Below are 18,632 nucleotides of genomic sequence, written 5' to 3'. Positions count from 1 at the left end.
TTAATTTTCCTGCATGTCCTCTGCAAATTCGTGGGAAAAAAAGTTATTGGCTCCTGGTGGGGTCAAGGGGGTCAGGGTATACCTACCCTGCCCCCTTCTCTTTTTTATGTTCTTCTTTGGAACTCAGTCAAGTCTGAGTCCCAAGATGGCTGTCACCACTTCCTAGTTGAAGTGGTGGTAGCCAATCAGGTCTCACCATGAAATCTGCAGATCCTCTGCATCTCTAGATATACATAAATCTTTTTTTGTTAATAACTCCAAAACTATTGAAAGGATTTACACCAACTTACAAAGAGAGATCTTTCTGCACCAAGAACTAGCTTTCTGCCAAATGTGGTGTAATTCCATTCAGCGGTTCAGGCTGTACTCGTGTCTAAAATCCACATGGGACATTGCATGAGGAAAACTTGGTTTGGTACTCCCCCTTTTGACGAATATCCAAAACACTTTCCAGACAGGAGCTGAAGTGAGTATCAAATAGTGCTAAAGTTATTAGCAAAACAAACAACACTTTTCCTATGGAAACTAGGACTTAACTATAATTACCTACTGGCAACCGCCAGTAGGAGATATATATTTTTGGGCTCCAACGCTTCGTTTTCTATAAGCCCCCGGATGGGCTAGGTCGTGGGGGCACACACAGATACATTTGGGGGTGTCCGCGGGGGGCCCGCAGCCCCGGGGACCACCACCTCCCCGGGGCTTTATTGATTATGTGCAGGGGGACACGCAGCCCCCTCCACAGCCACCTCCCCGGGGCAAATTTCTATTTTAATGTATGCCAGGGGTACTGCAGCCCCGGGGACCACCACCTCCCCGGGGCTCTGTAAAACTTTTTTAAGATTTGTGTGGTGGGCTTGAGCCCCTCCACACGCAACAGGGACCACCACCTCCCCGGGGTACCAAATATTTAAATTGGGGAGTCCGATATGGACCCCCAAACCCCGTGGACCACCACTTCCTAGGGGGGCTGCTCGGCCCCCCTCCTGAGTCCTCGATGGCCCTGGGGACCACCACCCCCCAGGGCTGGCTGCTGCAATGTCACAGGGTGCCCACCCCCGGGACACTGCTGTTTGCTATGGCAGAGCAGGAGCCGTGCGGCTCCCGCCCTGTCATAGCAAACTCTGCTTTGGCTTTTGGAAGCGAGAGCAGGGAAACCTGCTCTCGCTTCCAAAAGCCAAAGCAAAATTGCTTTTCCACAAGGGAAGCTGCATGTCAGCAGCTCCCTGTGTGGAAAAGCAATGCCGGCTCCTGCAGGACGCGGGGAGCCGGCAGGGACCATGGGGGCATTGAGGCTCCCCCCATGGTCCCCAATGTAGCGGCCAGACCCCGGGGGATGAAGTCCCCGGGGCCAGAAGTGGCCCGGGAGGAGGGACACGCAGCCCCCTCCCCTGTGAAAATAAATAAATAAATTAATAAGTAAAGGCCGGCCCCAGGGGATGGGGTTCCAGGGGCCATGCGGCCCCCCTCGAAAGAAATACATTTATTTAAAAAAAAGAAGAAATGACTGAGCATGCCCCAGGTGATGGAATCACCGGGGTGAAATTGGCCTCGGGAGGCGGGCCACGCGGCCTCTTCCCGATTTAAAAAAGGGCCCAAGTAATGTAAAAGAAGGGGGGCCACATAGGCCCCCTTGAAAAAAATAATATAAAAGAACTGGCCTCTAGCCAGAGGCCATGCCCCCTTTTAGCACCACACTGCAAACGCGCCCCCTGTCACGTTGTTAGTTGGGGAATTAATTTCCCTTGAAAACTGAGGATCACTGGGGGCCAACTAGCCCACCAGGTAACTCTAGTTTGCGCCATAGAGCTGCGTTGCAGAGAGGTGGTCTGAGGCCATGCCCCTTTTTACACCTCTCTGCAACGCAGCTCTGTGGTGCTAACTGGAGGTGTCTGGTGGGCTATCTGGCCTCTAGGGACCCGCAGGATTGAAGGGGACTTAATTACCCAACTTACAATGTGCCAGGGGGCACATTTACACAGTGGTGCAGCGAGGGGGCAGGGCCTGAAACAACAAGTGTGCAAACACCCCCCCTGGTTCGTTGTAAGTTGGGGGGTTGAGTTCTCTTCAGTCCTGAGGGTCCCTAGGGGCCAACTAGCCCACCAAGTACCTCTAGTAAGCGCCACAGAGCTGCGTTGCAGAGTGGTGGTCCGAGGCCACACCCCTTTTTACACCTCTCTGGAATGCAGCTCTGTGGCGCTTACTGGAGGTACCCGGTGGGCTACTTGGCCCCCAGGGACCTTCAGGATTGAAGGGGACTTAATCCCCCAACTTACAACGCACCAGTTTGCACAGTGTTGCAGCAAAGGGGGCGGGGCATGAAACTACAAGTGTGCAACGTGCACCCTGGCGCATTGTAAATTGGGGGCTTTAGTCCCCTTCAATCCTGAGGGTCCCTGGGGGCCAACTAGCCCACCAAGTACCTCCAGTAAGCGCAACAGAGCTGTGTTGCAGTGTGGTGGTCTGAGGCCACGCCCCTTTTTACACCACTCTGCAAACGCGGCTTCTGGTGCACTGCTGGTGGGGCAATGAGGTCCTCTTGTGTCCTGAGGACCTCAGGATACAAGTGGACTTCATCCTACAAACACCGCAAGCCGCGTGGGCAGCGTGGTGTAAAAAGGGGCGTGAGCTCGCAACACCTCTCTGCAAAGCAGCTATGTGGCGCTTACTGGAAGTACCTGGTGAGCTAAATGGCCCCCACAGACCCTCAGGATTCAAGGGGATTTAATAGGGACGTTATAGTTAGAAATCTCCGTTTAAAAAACCTTTAAAATTCACTGAAAAAACCACAGGTTTCAAGGACGTTATAGTTAGAAATTAGCATTCAAAAAACCTTTGAAATTCACAGAAAAAGACATCGGTTTCAGGGACGTTATAGTTAGAAATTAGCATTTAAAAAACCTTGGAGATTCACTGAAAAAAAACGTAGGTTTCAGGCACGTTATGGTTAGAAATTAGCATTTTTTAAAAACCTAGAAATTCACTGAAAAAACCATAGGTTACAGGGACGTTATAGTTACTTGGACTTTTCATTCCTACAAAACCATAGAAATTCTGCCGTTATAGTTAGTTCAGCTAACTATAGCTCGCGCCCCCGCAATGCACTGCTAATGACAACACATATTACATCATTCATGATATGGTCAGTGACATCACTGATGACATCTCAAATGACATCACTGATGACATCATCCACGTGAAAATCTGATGCACCTCCTCACACCCAAATATAACCTTTGATACACCCACTCTAAAATACAGACTACCATTTTCGAAACCATCGACACAACAATACCAGTTACTACATACGCACTCACTGATTCCTAGTTCTACACACACATCCACCCATACAATCACTCAAACATGCAGGAACTCATCAATATAACACTATCATATGCACTCATACACCTATACAGACACTCACACACCACAACTCATCCAGAGTTACTCACACACTCAGTCAGTCATGCAAATAATCAATCACCCTTCCATTTACTCACCTATACCATAATACACACACCACATCACTTATTCAAACAGAAACAAACGCATACTTACTCTCTTAGACAATCACTGATACAAGTACACACTCATTCATACAGCCACTCTCACTATCATTCAATCTCACTTAATGTCAATTATATACTCCAGCACTCACATATACTGCCTTTCACATATGTAGTTACTCACACATATACCACTGAGACATCAATTCACTCACCAACACAGCCATACACACACTCACTCACCCATACAGCCCTTCAGACACACTCTTGAACCCATACACCCAGTGATTCACCTACTCACACATCTATGCACAAAGTAACACACCCCCACCCACCCACACAAACACTCAGGCACTCATACAGATACTCAGGCAACCAATCAATAACCCATATAGACCCTCATGTACCTACTCACCAACCCATGCAGCAGCTTACACAACAACAGACACACTGATAGACATTCACACAGTTTAGTCACTAACCCACGCATTCAGTAAGACACATTTAAACACTCATTTATACAGTTACGCACCTACTAAGTCCTCCATCCAGGCACTTATACACCCACTCATTCTTCAATACACCTTGGCATATATATATATAAAACATATTTAAACTTTATGGAGACACAGTGACTGGATGATGTCATCAGTGATGTCATTTGAGAGGTCATCAGTGATGTCACTGACCATGTCATGAATGATGTAATATGTGACGTCATCAGCAGTGCATTGCGGGCGTGAGGTATAGTTAGCTGAGCTAACTATAACGGTGTAAATTCTCTGGTTTTTTAGGAGTGAAATGTCCAACTAACTATAACGTCCCTGTAACCTATGTTTTTTTCAGTGAATGTATATGTATATATATATGTATATATATGGTCCAGTTGAAGGCAAATCACCGAAACGCGTTGACCGTCCTCCCTGTCTGCACGATGGTGTTATGTAAATAACATTTCACATTACCTGTAATTGAGTCTTGGACCCTGTTTGTGCTGTGGTGCATTCGAACTTCCTTGCTGCGCACTGGAGCTGGGTTGGATTCGTTTCCTGCTTTTGAAGTAAATATATATATATATATATATATTCAAACACAAAGTTTGCCCCAAGGGAGAGAGAAGCCAGCAGGTACGTGTTCAATTTTCGATTTAATTATTCAAAACAGCAGACTGCAGGCAAAACAGCACACCATAGTTCATTTCAGTATTGTAGCCGCTTCAGACGCGTTTCAAGAATAAACTTCCCTTCTTCAGTAGCGTACTACCATACTCACTAAACAGCGTCTTGCACCACCATTATATCAGGAACCTGCCCCAGTGGGCGTGGCCAATGCCCATGGCCTTGTGGTCGATGTAGTGCAGGAATACAATTCCTCTCAAGTGAGTCTGTTTACTGGCGGTTCTTTACAAAAATTGTTGCCGACTTAGTGGCAGACTCCTCTTTCATTGACACACCCAATCACGAAAGACTCACCTGTTTAAAACTAACACCATGTTAGAATGTGCGAACATTTGTAACAAGCTGATGAAGGCAGCACGCCGAAAACGCGTTTCTTGTAAATAAATGCACTTCTGATGGTGTCCCGCGAGTGAGGCGTTTCTTTTGAAACAGGAGCTTTGATTTTAAGTATGGTCACCGCCATACTAGCTGCACCCGTCCACAAGAGTGCGCAGATTGCCCTGGCGGTGAACTTTTGGAGCGTGATTCATATCGGCAATTGCACCACCACGCAGGAAAGAATGTACCGCCGCCGACCGACGTTGACAGTGATCCACACTGTTGGAGATGTCGCCATGCGACCGGCTCCAGGGGCGTGTGCTGGAGGGTCCGGTGGTTGGACGAGGGACACCGTAAGGAAGTGAACACCTGGCACATGTGATCTCTCAGGTTGGGGTGATCTCTAAGAGGACAGTGCATATTCATGCAAGTAAAGCGCGCATGGAAGGGAAATGCTCATACAGAGGACTTTGAATATAATGCCATACAGGCGGGATACATTTCCCTCAAGCGCTTCACTAAACCTCAGATCCCAGAATGCATCAGGGGGATTGGACATCGGTCTCGAGGGAGCAGTCCTCTTTCATTGCCACATCCAATCACGAAAGACTCACCTGTTTAAAACTAACACCATGTTAGAATGTGCGAACATTTGTAACAAGCTGATGAAGGCAGCACGCCGAAAACGCGTTTCTTGTAAATAAATGCACTTCTGATGGTGTCCCGCGAGTGAGGCGTTTCTTTTGAAACAGGAGCTTTGATTTTAAGTATGGTCACCGCCATACTAGCTGCACCCGTCCACAAGAGTGCGCAGGTCGCCCTGGCGGTGAACTTTTGGAGCGTGATATATATATATATATATATATATATATATATATATATATATATATACAAGCTCCGTTCTACCAGGAATCTCGGGGCACTCGTCGGCGGGTGCTATAGCGCGCTGGTAACCGCGCATCAAAATGATAGCTCAGTAATCAATTTCCTTCATGAAAAAGATCAAAGCACTCCGGGTAAGTGGCAAAGTTTTATTTCGCCAGCAACAGCAGCAGTGATATAGACAAACGCGTTTCAGACAAAGTCCTTCCTCAGTGTCAATAGTATACTGCACGTGGCTCTTTTTGTGTGCGTCCTCACAGGAACAGTGAAGACGGACTACATTTCAGATGCGTCCTTAGTACATATTAGAGCGCAGGTAAGTCTCCGGAGATTAGAGTCTCGCTATATTATCGACCTGCAGACAAGTGGCATTCCAACCACGAAAACGCACCGTCTCTGATGTCTGAGGGCCATCTGGAGACACAGAAACTGTTCGAAGTCTCCAGGTTATGGAACACCAGCTGGCTATAAAAAAAGACTGCTGTTCGTGTCAAGGACCCACTGAGGGTTGTGAAATGGATCCAAATTTGCAAAAGGAGCAGAGCCTACTGAAGGGAACACTTAACAAGACATTGTAATTATAACTAAAGCAGCACGGACTCTCAATACCAGCATACAGCATTGGACTGTGTTTAAAGGTGGCCAATTGAAAATCACTTAAAGGTCACGTGCTGCAAATGCTTGTTCAAATGAAATTCCGCCCTGTGCATGTCTAAATGCCTGTGACCAAGGGGACAGGAGCCCCGAAACGCGTAAGGCGAAAGAAACCAACCTTATACATGAATAAATGCAGTTTGCCTTGAAAAATTTCTGGTGTTGGAGTGCGCTTTCACATCGAGGATGCATTGTTTTAAGAATATATATATATATATATATATATATATATATATATATATATATATATATATATATATATATACATACATACATATATATATCACCAAAATCCTTCCGTGAAAAACTGCCTCCTACAGAATGGAAGCCGCTTCGTAAGAAGGGACACCACGGGAGAGTATCCTTTAAATATATACACAGCTTCTCCCCAAATGCCAGCGTGGAATTAATACAGGGCAATACAAACCTGGCTTAAATAAGGGCATGAGAACAATGAGGAAAATATTCTTGTAAAACCGATTTTGCTGTCTACGTGCTCCAGTGCCCTGAGGTACGTAGGCAGCACGGTATAGAGTCAAAATATCGAGTTTTTAATATCGACTAGACACAATATCGAGTAAAAAATATAGAATGGACATAATATCGACTAGACATAATATAGACTACCAAAATATCGACTAGAAAATTTTAATATCGAATAGAATGGACATAATATCGAATCAAAAATATAGAATGGACATAAAATTGACTAGACATAACAGAGACAACAAAAATATCGAATTTTAGGTAAGTTAATATTATTTTTTATTTTTTGTGTAATATAATTCTGTAGCGGGTTGTGGGTTTATAGGGGAATAGGGTAGGAGGTAATTTAATTATAATTAATGAAATATGTTATTTTATTTATTGTTATTTATTTAGAATTCATTGTTAATTATTTATTAATTGGTAATTAAAATATAATTGGTAGTTAATTTTAATTGATTAATTGAAAAATGTTAATTTTAGTAATTTATTTTCTGTAGTGGGTTGTGGGTTTATAGGGGAATAGGGTGGGAAGTAATTTAATTATAATTAATTAAATATGTTATTTTATTGTTATTTATTTATAATTAATTGTAAATTAATTATTAATTGGTAATTATTTGAAATATAATTGGCAATTCATGTTAATGGATTAATTGATAAATATGTTAATTTTAGTCATTTATTTTCTGTAGCGGGTTGTGGGTTTATAGGGAATAGGGTGGGAAGTAATTTAATTGTAAGTAATTATATGTATTAAATATTTTTTTGTGTCTAATTTTTATTTATTTTATATTGTAAATTAATTTATTGGTAATTGGTCAATAATTAGTATTAGTAGGTAATTTGTATTATTAGTTAATTTTTATTTGTAATTTTAATTCATTAATTAATATATTTTATAACATTTTAAAATAATTTAATTATTTTGTAATTGAAATTTATATTTATTTTATTTATATTTATATATGAAGTATTTACTTTCCCTGCTATTGCACTCACTGGAGTGGGAATAGTAATTTTTACCCCTACGCTATCCAACGCTTTCCCTACTGTTGCACTCACTGGAATGGGAATAGTAATTTTTACCCCTACGCTGTCCAACGTTTTCCCTAATGTTGCACTCTCTGGAGTTGGAATAGTAATTTTTACCCCTACGCTATCCAACGCTTTCCCTACTGTTGCACTCACTGGAGTGGGAGTAGTAATTTTTATCCTTATGCTATCCAACACTTTCCCTACTGTTGCACTCTCTGGAGTAGGAATAGTAATTTTTATCCCTACGCTATCCAGCGCTTTCTCTACTGTTTCACTCACTGGAGTGGGATTAGTAATTTTTACTCCAACGCTATCCAACACTTTCCCTACTGTTGCACTCTCTGGAGTGGGAATAGTTATTTTTCCCCTACGCTATCCAATGCTTTCCCTACTGTTGCACTCTCTGGAGTGGGAATAGTAATTTTTACCCCTACGCTATCCAATGCTTTCCCTACTGTTGCTCTCTCTGGAGTGGTAATAGTAATTTTTACCCTCTCACTATCCAACGCTTGCCCTACTGTTGCACTCTCTGGAGTGGGAATAGTAATTTTTACCCCTACGCTATCCAACGCTTTCCCTACTGTTGCGCTCTCTGGAGTGTGAATAGTAAATTTAACCCTCTCCCTATCCTAGGGAAAAAATATTGTATATGTTTTGTTAATAATATGTATATATATATATATATATATATATATATATATATATATATATATGTTTAAATTTTTTTTTTAAGTTACATTAATTATTTATTACTTTTAAGTTTATTTAAGTATTTTCAGTATGTTTAAATTAATTATATTTATTATTATATTACTTTAAAATTACTTTTAAGATATTTAAAAAATTCGATATTTTGACTGTCTATATTTTTTCCTATCGATATTTTTGTACTTACCTGTTTGTAGATAGGAAGTCGATATTCTGGCATTCTATATTTTTACCTCGATATTTTGGCAAGTCGATATTTTGACTGTCGATATTCTGTCAGTGATCCAGGCAGCATAATCTTAGAAGTACACACACGTATCCTCCAGCATTTGAAGGCCATTAAGAATGGAGATCGTACCTATCCAGTGGGCAGGCATTTCGAGAGGTTTCATGAGAAAAATGTGAGAGGCTTGACATATTATGTAATTGATGCCAAACTCGAGCGCATAATGAAATGTTAGCCCACTGGGACTGTATTGTTAAAGTTTTATTGGCTTTGAAGGAAAAAACGACAATCCGACTTAAATGTAATTTTGGATTGCCAGTTTAATAAGACAAAATTGCCTATCGTAGCATATTGTTTGAAATGCATTGCGAGAGTATTTATTCGTTGTGTAAATAGTTTTATGGAGCATAACAGCTTCGGATGAAATCGCGCAAAAACAGTTACAATGTATCATTTTACAAAGAACTACAAGTCTTTCCTTACATGCACTATGTTTGTAGTTTTACTGCATACCACATGTTGAAAGAGTTAAGAAATAGCCACCCGCAACAATGTAATTATCAGTGAACGCGTTTGATGGTGGCTGAATAAAGGAATAAGGAAACCACACAAGGCTTCGTACTTCTTTCAGGATTTTAGGGAGACGTTGTGTTATGTTATGTTATGTTATGTTAAAATGGCTTTTGTAGAGCGCACGGCTACTCAAAAAGAGTGTCCCGGCGCTTTTAATTAACGAAGGCTGCAGTAAAACTAACATAACACATTAAAAAGAGAGAATTACAGATACAGAGAAAAAAACAACGCACACAGGGGGCCTACTGGGAGAATAACCACGTTTTAAGGTCCTTTCTGAAGGCTAATAAACTAGTGGCTCCCCGAAGTGACAGGGGCAGAGAGTTCCACAGTTGGGGCGCCAGCAATCCAAAGGAGCGACCTCCCAGGCGTGCTCGCTTCACTCGTGGAACGGTCGCCAGAAGTAAGGATTCTGACCTCAGAGAGCGCGCCGGTTGGTAGAAGGCGAGTCTCCTCTGGAGATACTTAGCCCCCGTCGCATGAAGAGCTTTGTAAGTCAGAGTTAAGGTCTTAAAGGCGATCCGCTTACGGATTGGAAGCCAGTGCAAGGTCTGGAGCAGAGCCGTGGCACTGGCACGTCTGTTCAATCCGTAGATTGCTCGCGCCGCAGCGTTCTGCACAACTTGCAGCCGCTGTAACAGGTACTCTGGCAGGCCCAGGTATAGAACGTTAGAATAATCCAACCTGGAGCCTATCAGGGCCTGCACAGTCAGCCTCCTGTGCTCCTCCGATAGTAGCATCCTCAGGAGTGTGTGTATATATATATATATATATATATATATATATATATATATATATATATATATCCTACTGGCGGTATATATATATAAAGAATTACAAATGATAAATCAAAGGTTGCCACTTTCCTTGAAGATATAAGATATTTTAGTTATCAATATTTTTTGTAGCACAATATTTTTGGAGTTGAAATTTTGATAATCAGCCTAAGCCTCATCTCTGACAGTTGAGAATAAATGTGAACTAAACCTGACAAGAACAAGATGGAAATGCTATTTGGGATGATTTGCTCCCTGTTTAAAGCCAAAAACATCTAAATTGCTTAATAAATGTCATCAAGGCTGGATCAGGCATTTGACATTTTTCAAACTGGGGACTACCTTCTGCACTTCATTTTGTCAGCAACTCGTTTTCCCCTTTGATAGAGATAGCTACTTTTTATTAATCCCGGACCAGTGGCCATCAAACACCACAAGTATAACCTTAGGTGGCATTTTATATTAATATGCTCAATATTGTTAATCGTTATCAAACATTTCCAAAATGTTTTTTGATGTTCTTTTAGACTATGATATAACTTTAGAAGAATTGGCTCAAAAGCACATATGTATTTATGTAAAATGGTTATGGGTTGATTATTATGATATATTAGTGAAAACCTCAAATACTTAACATTAGATACAATTGCTTGAATCTGCAGTATTACATAATAGGCAAGTTTACTTGTTTATGTCCTACCATTTAAGATCTTCTGGTTCAATTATAGTTATGATGTGATTTTCTGAATAATTATCAGAGAACCAATGTACTTCTGATACAATGATTTGCTTTTATGAAGGCTTTTTTTTTTTAGAAGAATTGATCTCTCTTATGCTCTGTTGATTGTTCATTATATTCTCCTCCTTAGGCTGGAAACCTCGCATTATGAAAAATGACATGCCTTCGGACATGCATGTAGGTCTGCTGCACTCTGGTAAGTGTTTTAGTATCTAGACGAAGGGTTTCTACACAATGGCCAAGTATTGCACAACTGTATTCATACACTCTCACCTGCCGTATGGAATCCTGTTTCATTTTTCCTACTTCAATTCTATATATTCCAGGATTTTCATAATGTTGTTATACTCTTTAATTTCTAACATCTAAAAGGTTTACTCCATCAAATGGGTTACTTCATCAAGATGCATTCTCAGGGCCAAGCACGGCCAAAGGCCATGTGTGGAGGGTGCTTGAAATTTACCATTTAAAGTTATCTATAGTAACTATAACTCATGTCCTAAAGTAACTTGTAAAAAAGCCAAGAGACTCCCCCTTGCCATTTGCCTGTCCCTGGACAGTACCATTTAGGGGTACTAGCCACAAGCTCAAAGTGCTAAAGAGCAGCAGATATCATTTTGGTTTGATGTTTTTTGGTCACTTGATGTATCAGAAGAAACCCATTTTAAATATGGCTATGTTCTGGAATGTCTACCAGAGAATAGCCCAGTGGTCGAGCAGCTCTAAGGCAACCAAAGAATTTGGTAAAAGTGAAGCAAAGTGAAGATTGGCATAGTTGAGATCCATCGCTTGGGAGACAGCATTAAATTCCATTGCACCCTACAAGGGACCAGTAGGTGACAGACACGTTGGAATAAGAATTATATATCATATATATGGAAATTATCAGTAGTAACCCCAGCGGATTCAATAATAAGCAGTATAATGGAAAGGGAGCTTCAGGTAACAAGGTCATATGTCTCAAAATCTGTATAAAAAGGAAAATTCAAGAACCTGTAGTTTTCTTCGGTAGTATGATCATCAGTTCTCTATATTGAACGTTTTGTCTTTCTAGAGATTAGTAGGTATTATTGCTGTTTATGCTATTTAAGAGGCAATTGTGAAAGTGTGATGTATTGAAAATAAGTATTTTCCTTTACCGAAGTCAGTATTTGAAAACAAAATATGTGCAATGGAATGTTTCCAAATGCTGTAGAGTAGTAGGCATTTATACTATTTTTATTCTATTGATGTGCTGCCATTAAACCTTTGTACCATAATTTCTTATAATCATATAAGCTCTATGCCTTTATACTACTGCATTAATATTATTCGATGTCTGATATACTTACATCATTGAATCGTTAATGTAGTAATACCATTCTATCTCTAATTTAAATCATAATAGACTAATATAATTGGATTGCTAATGCCTTTATGCCATATTGCTATAATATATCAATACCGTTAAACCTCTAATGCTGTTATACCGCGCATTTCATATCATGTCTGTACATAATTTACTCCTTAATATCTCTGTCTTCATACCATTTAATCATTAGTATTTTTATACCATTTAATGTATCTGTGTACCACATCATTTTAACATCTTTAAACAATTCAATCTTGAATACCTTATACAAATTAATCTTCAGTGTATTTGTACCATTGAATCTCTTTCACTATACCACATAATACCTAAAACTTTTATACCTTGCAATTGCTAATGTCCTCAGGCAAAAATGTATTCAGTCAATTAAATCCCAAGTGCCTTAAAACTATGCAATCTTTAGTATATACATATCATTCACACAATCTTTTACTATTTTTATACTATTTGGTTTAGAATATCTTTATACCATTACATTTGTATTATATTTGTACCATTTTATCTCAGTTTTTTATACCACATAAACTTGAATATCTTTGCACCATTCATTTTGTAATAATATCATCTTTAAAATATATATTACATTCAATCTCTCATGTCTTTACCTACTGATGCCTTTTACCATTAACCGCTCATTTATTTATTCTCTAATTACCTTCTATTTTCTTTGCAGCTAACATGCACCAAGCGCTTGGCTTGGAAGCTATTGTCGGCATTGTCTTTGCAGCCTTTGTGATTGGTGCTCTTCTGATGGCAGGACTCTGGTTTATTTACTCCCAAACAGGTATGCAATGTTGGTAGCAGGTATGCAGCAGTAATGACAAAGTGAGGCAGAGTGACGGTTCCAAAGCACAACAAGACTGGGTGTCCATGTTGGGCTGTACCAGGAAGGAGACAGACTGGCTCCTCAATCTTCAATGATGAATGAATGGTCTAATTTCTAAAGCAGGAACATCTGCCCCACTAGCCGTCCCAGTGCTAGCCATATAACCAGAGTATTTGTCCAATGCACAGTAAATTTACATTGTAGCAAATAACCATGTTTTCAGTCATTTTCGTAAAGGAGACTCCGGGTTGGTGGAAAGAAATGCAAAAGGGTGCTTGTTCCAAAAGTCTTCTGTTAGGAAGAAGAACAATCTATCACCCTTCATTTTGAATTTAAAAGTTGGAATTTTAAATAGCAATACTTTGCTAGACCTAAGAAGTCTCCTTGGAAAGTAGGGATGGACCCTATCTCGAAGTTATTTTGGACCAATGCTATACTATGCTCTATGAGCCAACACTGCCTTTTGTGTTACTCGCAGTCGGCTCAGCAAGACTTTAGGGAGGCCTGAATACAGCCTTTTGTCATAATCAAGTCTGAACATGAATAAAACATGAACCACGTTCTTGTACTAGGAGAAGGTCCAAAAATGTTTTCAGTGACTCAAGATAGAAAAACATGTGCCTGTTACCTCAATCACTTGGGGAGAAAAGTAAAGTTCATTGTCAGATATAAATCCAAGGTTTTTGGCTGCAGATTCTGGAGGATGAGTGGATGTCAGATCTTCTAGCTACCAGTCACTGAAGGAGAAACAGGAAAGATGTTTCTCTTTGAGCAAAGAGAAGGATCTATGTCTTGTCGGAGTTGCATTTAAGTAAGGTAATGTGCATCTACTCAATGACCTCACATAAACACATTTTAAAAGAGGTTACACAAAGTGTAGAGCCAATCTTGAGAATGGACACTTTTTAAAGATGATTCATGTCCATGCAACCTGAGACGGCTAGACCGAGTAATACCGGAGCGCTTTTCCCCTACAAGATTATCTCAAAGTATTTCATCTATTACCGCTTGTTTGGCATATAAAATACCCTCATCTATATTGCCATTATATAAGTCTTGATTGATCAGAGGAGCTCAACCAGATCCCACTGGAGAATCATCTTTAAAAAGTGTCCATTCTCAAGATTGGCTCTACACTTTGTGTATACCCAAGGGGTTTTTATCTGATGGAAACTTAGTCCTGATGATGGTCTTACGGATGACAACTTACAAGATTGAAACGTCGACATAAAGCATCAACTCCACAGCTATTTTGTGTACAGAAGGATACCAGGATTCATTTATGATTCTGTTTTTCCTTATAAATTTATGGAGCTGATGTTAATGTGATGAATTGTCGATTGGATGTTAAAATATCGCTTTTCATGACTTTTTACTAGTTTTGTTCTATTATTTGTCCCCATTGATTTATGTTGTGATTTATGCCAATACAATTGATTTATAACATAACCCTTACTGCTGTGTGCCTCTTCCTCTCTTCTACATTTAAATGTTGTTTGCTTCGTAAAGAAATATTTTGATTAGTAGTTTGAGTAATCCTATGGATACACAGGGTTTAATTGTTTAATGAACCTGCAAGATGTCATATACAAATTGAAAACTATTGAATGAATTCCCTTGTAGCCACCTTTTACATTGACTATTCACTGCCCGAGCCTACAAGGGTTGATTGGGTTTCCCCACGTCTTTGGATATCAATTTCTTACTGGCATCATAAAAGGAGTGGAAAGTGTATGTAACTAGGGGAAAAGCTTCATAATGATCAGGAAGTGTTTTTGTAGTTGATAAACCTTTTACGAATGGGATTAGAGTGATTAGGCAGACATTAATGCCACCTAAAAACTTGGGCTGCGGAGAGAAATAGCGACCTAATGGCGCTTAACTGAAGTCCTAGTTGAGCCGATACTGGGAGAAGTGGAACGAAGCCGGACATTAGCAAACATGGTGGCAAAAAAGGGGAATTAACCCCCCATTAACCAAAGAAGATCTACAGAGCTGCCTAAGTGGTGTCTACAATACAAGTTCAAATATGGCCACCATACAAATACAGAGGCCCTCTCAGATATAACAAAGAATCTTCAAATGTTAGGAGAGTGAGTGTCAGCCAATGAGGATGCCGTAGTGGGTGTGACCCAGAATCTGGAAAACATCAAGACATACAGGCTAAGATAGAAGACGATATTTGGACAGGCCCTATTGGACAGATCTTGAAGATCGCTCATGAAGTGACATTAGGTTTCGGAAAGTGAGGTTGAATGCTATTGCCCACAATTATTTTGCTTCTGCCTAAAAGAAGGGCCGGCTACTGATAGTCTAATTGTTAGGGCATCGAGTAGGAGCTTCAAGACTCTCACCGAGAGTTAATCTCAAAGACATTTTTGCAAATCTGGCATCCTTCTTCATCAAGAGGCAAGAAAGACGAAGACAATTACTTTTTAAAACCAGATTATAGACCTCTACCAGTACATCTGACCAGGTTACATTAAATGCCACGAACTGGCGCTGATAATAGTGGAACTATCAAAAACGCAAATTTGCTACCGATGGACTTTTCCATGACTTTGTGATTTCAGTTTGACTCTAGATTCTCTGCAATCCGCACAGTGGAAGAGGCGCAGGAAGTTTTGAGACCGGCGAAAGAGGCCCCATCAATGCAGGCAGAGGAGGAAAATCGACAAGTAAGGTCTAAAGACAAATGGAAAAAAAAGGACACCCCAAGAAAATCAACACAGAAATTACACTGAAAGGTTCTGAGAGAACAGCAATGGAAGAAAAACAGGAACATCAAGAGGAGAAGTGGCATCTCGATATAACAGGATTAGGATTGGTTTATAGCTATTACCCATTATAACTTCCCAAAGTCCATGACAGATATAACTGGCATTTATAATGAAATGAGCACTTGGAGCAATTGTATGAAGTAAGGGGGGAACTGGCCGGGGAGGAGGGTGGAGAAGTAGGCTGCCACATGCCTGACCAACGTGTTAATGGATTTTCAACATCTTTTTTTGTGGAGGATGGTGGGTAGGGGGGCTGGATGGCCTTGGGGAGAGGGAGGTGGGGACAGATTCAAAGTTAGGGAGTTGACTGGAACCAATAAGTGCAAACACACGTAGATACAGCTTCCTTGAGGGACTCTGGCTACCTAAGTAGAATCCACATACCCGTTATCATGCATAGACAGAACAATTCCTGCAAACACAAATGATGAGAATAGTGTCTTGAAATGTAAAGGGGTAAAACTTGTCAATTAACCAATACAACATGTGGAGGCAGGTAAGAGAAACTTTCCCAGATGTTAAATGTTGCCAAGAAACATACATCCGTTCTTCTTATGTACACCCTATATCATAGCTACTAGTAAGACAAGTGGTTGTGTCATGTGATTGGTTTACATAAGGACTACTGGATAAGATCACAGTATTGAAGGTCATGAAAGAGGGTTGCTTTATATAATATGCCCAACATCGTTTTGAAGGGAGCTTTAGTATGCCCAATATATATGCCCCCAAAAGCGGCACAAGACAACTTCCTAACTCAAATACTGGTTAAAATTAGAGACTGGAGCCCACACAAATAGCTTTAGGTCAGAGATTTTAATATATGCGCGCAGATTGACAGATACCATCAGGAACACTACTACCACAGCCTTTATTAGAGGGATTCAGAGAACTTGGGTCAGTAAATATTTGGACATCCCACAACACAAAAGTACACCTACCTTTCTCACATGCACAAATTACTAGCGTTGGGACACATAAATGGGCGGAAAGGACGTGTAGCATCTTGCATGGTTGATGGCAATATCAGATCACTGTGTTAATTTAGAAGGGAGATTGTCCTGACGGCACAAACAGAAGGGGGTACTGAAGATTCGACAAATCCCTCCTCTGGGATAGGGTGGTTGCCCAATCTCTCATAGAATCAATTTGAAATTACGTTTAAGAAAATTATATTAGGGTCGTTTCTACAAGTATTCTATGGCATGCCTTTAAAACTGTTGCTAGGGGCCAGTGTATTTCTTAAAGAGCTATACAGTGACAGGGGTATAAACTATTTCCATGAGACACCAACAACTGAGCTTAAGGTGGAAAAAAACCTTAAACTGACTGGGACAATTAAATCCTTGTCTACCGTAACTAAAGCAAGAGGGAGCCTGGGCCTGTTGGTCACAGAGAGCGCGGAAATAACTTTACTGTGTCTACTTCAAACATTTTATGAAAAAGCCAACAGGTCAGATTCTCTTCTAGCACGAAGAGTTGGTTGTGAAAAAAAATTGGGAGAATTCTTGCTATGAGAGGAAATGGGGGTGAACCTATTAGTGGGGAAAAGAAAAACACAGGTATTCCAACAGTACTACTCAGCATTGTACTCGGCTAACCCCGTAAGCATACATAGCATAGACAATGTCATTGGCTCAGCAGAGACGGCAAGGCTGGCAAGTACAAATAGACTTGCTCCGGAAGAATTAGTAACCTCAGAGGAGATCTTGAAAGCCATCAGTGACTTACTTCCCAATAAACCCCTAGGATCTGATGGCCTGAAAAACGCATTCTTTAAGCACTTCTGGTTGGAACTTATACCAAGATTAGTGTCTGAATGTAACTCCTTCCTGTAATCAGGCACAGTTACACCTACTATGTTGGAGGCCCATATAACAATTACACATAAAGAGGGAAAAATCACTGGTTCTATACAAAGCGTACTTTCCCATCGCTGTTCTCAACTTGGACACCAAAATTTACACAAAGGTATTGGCAAACCGATTGATGCACCATATGCCATTTTTAATCCACCCTGAACAATCTGGTTTTGTCCCCAACTGACAATCCACGGACAACATACATAGAGTGATTCACCTCATAGAGATGTTGTATGGGAGGATCCTGCTTACAACAGTGCCACTTGATGCTGAGACTGCATTAGACAGGGTAGGCTGGCTTTTCCTATTTAGGGTACTTAAGGAGACCGTGCTATGAACCAAAAAGCCAGATGTGGACTGTGCCAATTACAAGAGACCAATGCAAAAACAACAACTGATGGACAGAATGCAGACCAATGTCGCACATTCACCCCAGTTCAGAGATCTGGGCCTAAATCCATCGTTTTTTGCTCACCCTGCCCTTCCAGTTTGAACCCAGCCATATGTAAATCAGTCTTGCCCCTGTGTCCAATGGGAACAGTCCAGCCCAAACTGTCAGGCATGGTCCTCCCTGGACTGGAAACAAGCATCCTAGGACCGGTTTCGGGGTCTCACCCCTCATCAGCCAGGATGTTTTTGACTCCAGTGGCATGGAGAGCACGGGACCCACGTCTGGGCATACCCGTCCCACTCGGGTGACAAATGCAAAAA

General features: G+C 40.9%; 1 protein-coding gene across 1 annotated transcript in view; it reads left to right on the top strand.

Moving 5' to 3' along the window:
* The window catches only part of LOC144772730 (transforming growth factor beta receptor type 3-like), a 72,289-nt gene that overhangs the window by 44,575 nt on the left and 9,082 nt on the right, over nt 1–18,632 (top strand). The window contains exons 8-9 of the mRNA XM_078657266.1: nt 11,215–11,280; nt 13,127–13,237. Coding sequence (XP_078513392.1) covers nt 11,215–11,280; nt 13,127–13,237 — 177 coding nt within the window. The remainder of the gene's footprint in view (nt 1–11,214; nt 11,281–13,126; nt 13,238–18,632) is intronic.

This window comes from Lissotriton helveticus, chromosome 1_1 (assembly GCF_964261635.1).
Source record: "Lissotriton helveticus chromosome 1_1, aLisHel1.1, whole genome shotgun sequence".
Classification (NCBI taxonomy): domain Eukaryota; kingdom Metazoa; phylum Chordata; class Amphibia; order Caudata; family Salamandridae; genus Lissotriton; species Lissotriton helveticus.
The sequence above is the reverse complement of the archived record's forward strand: the minus strand, read 5'-3'. Positions and strand labels throughout refer to the sequence as shown.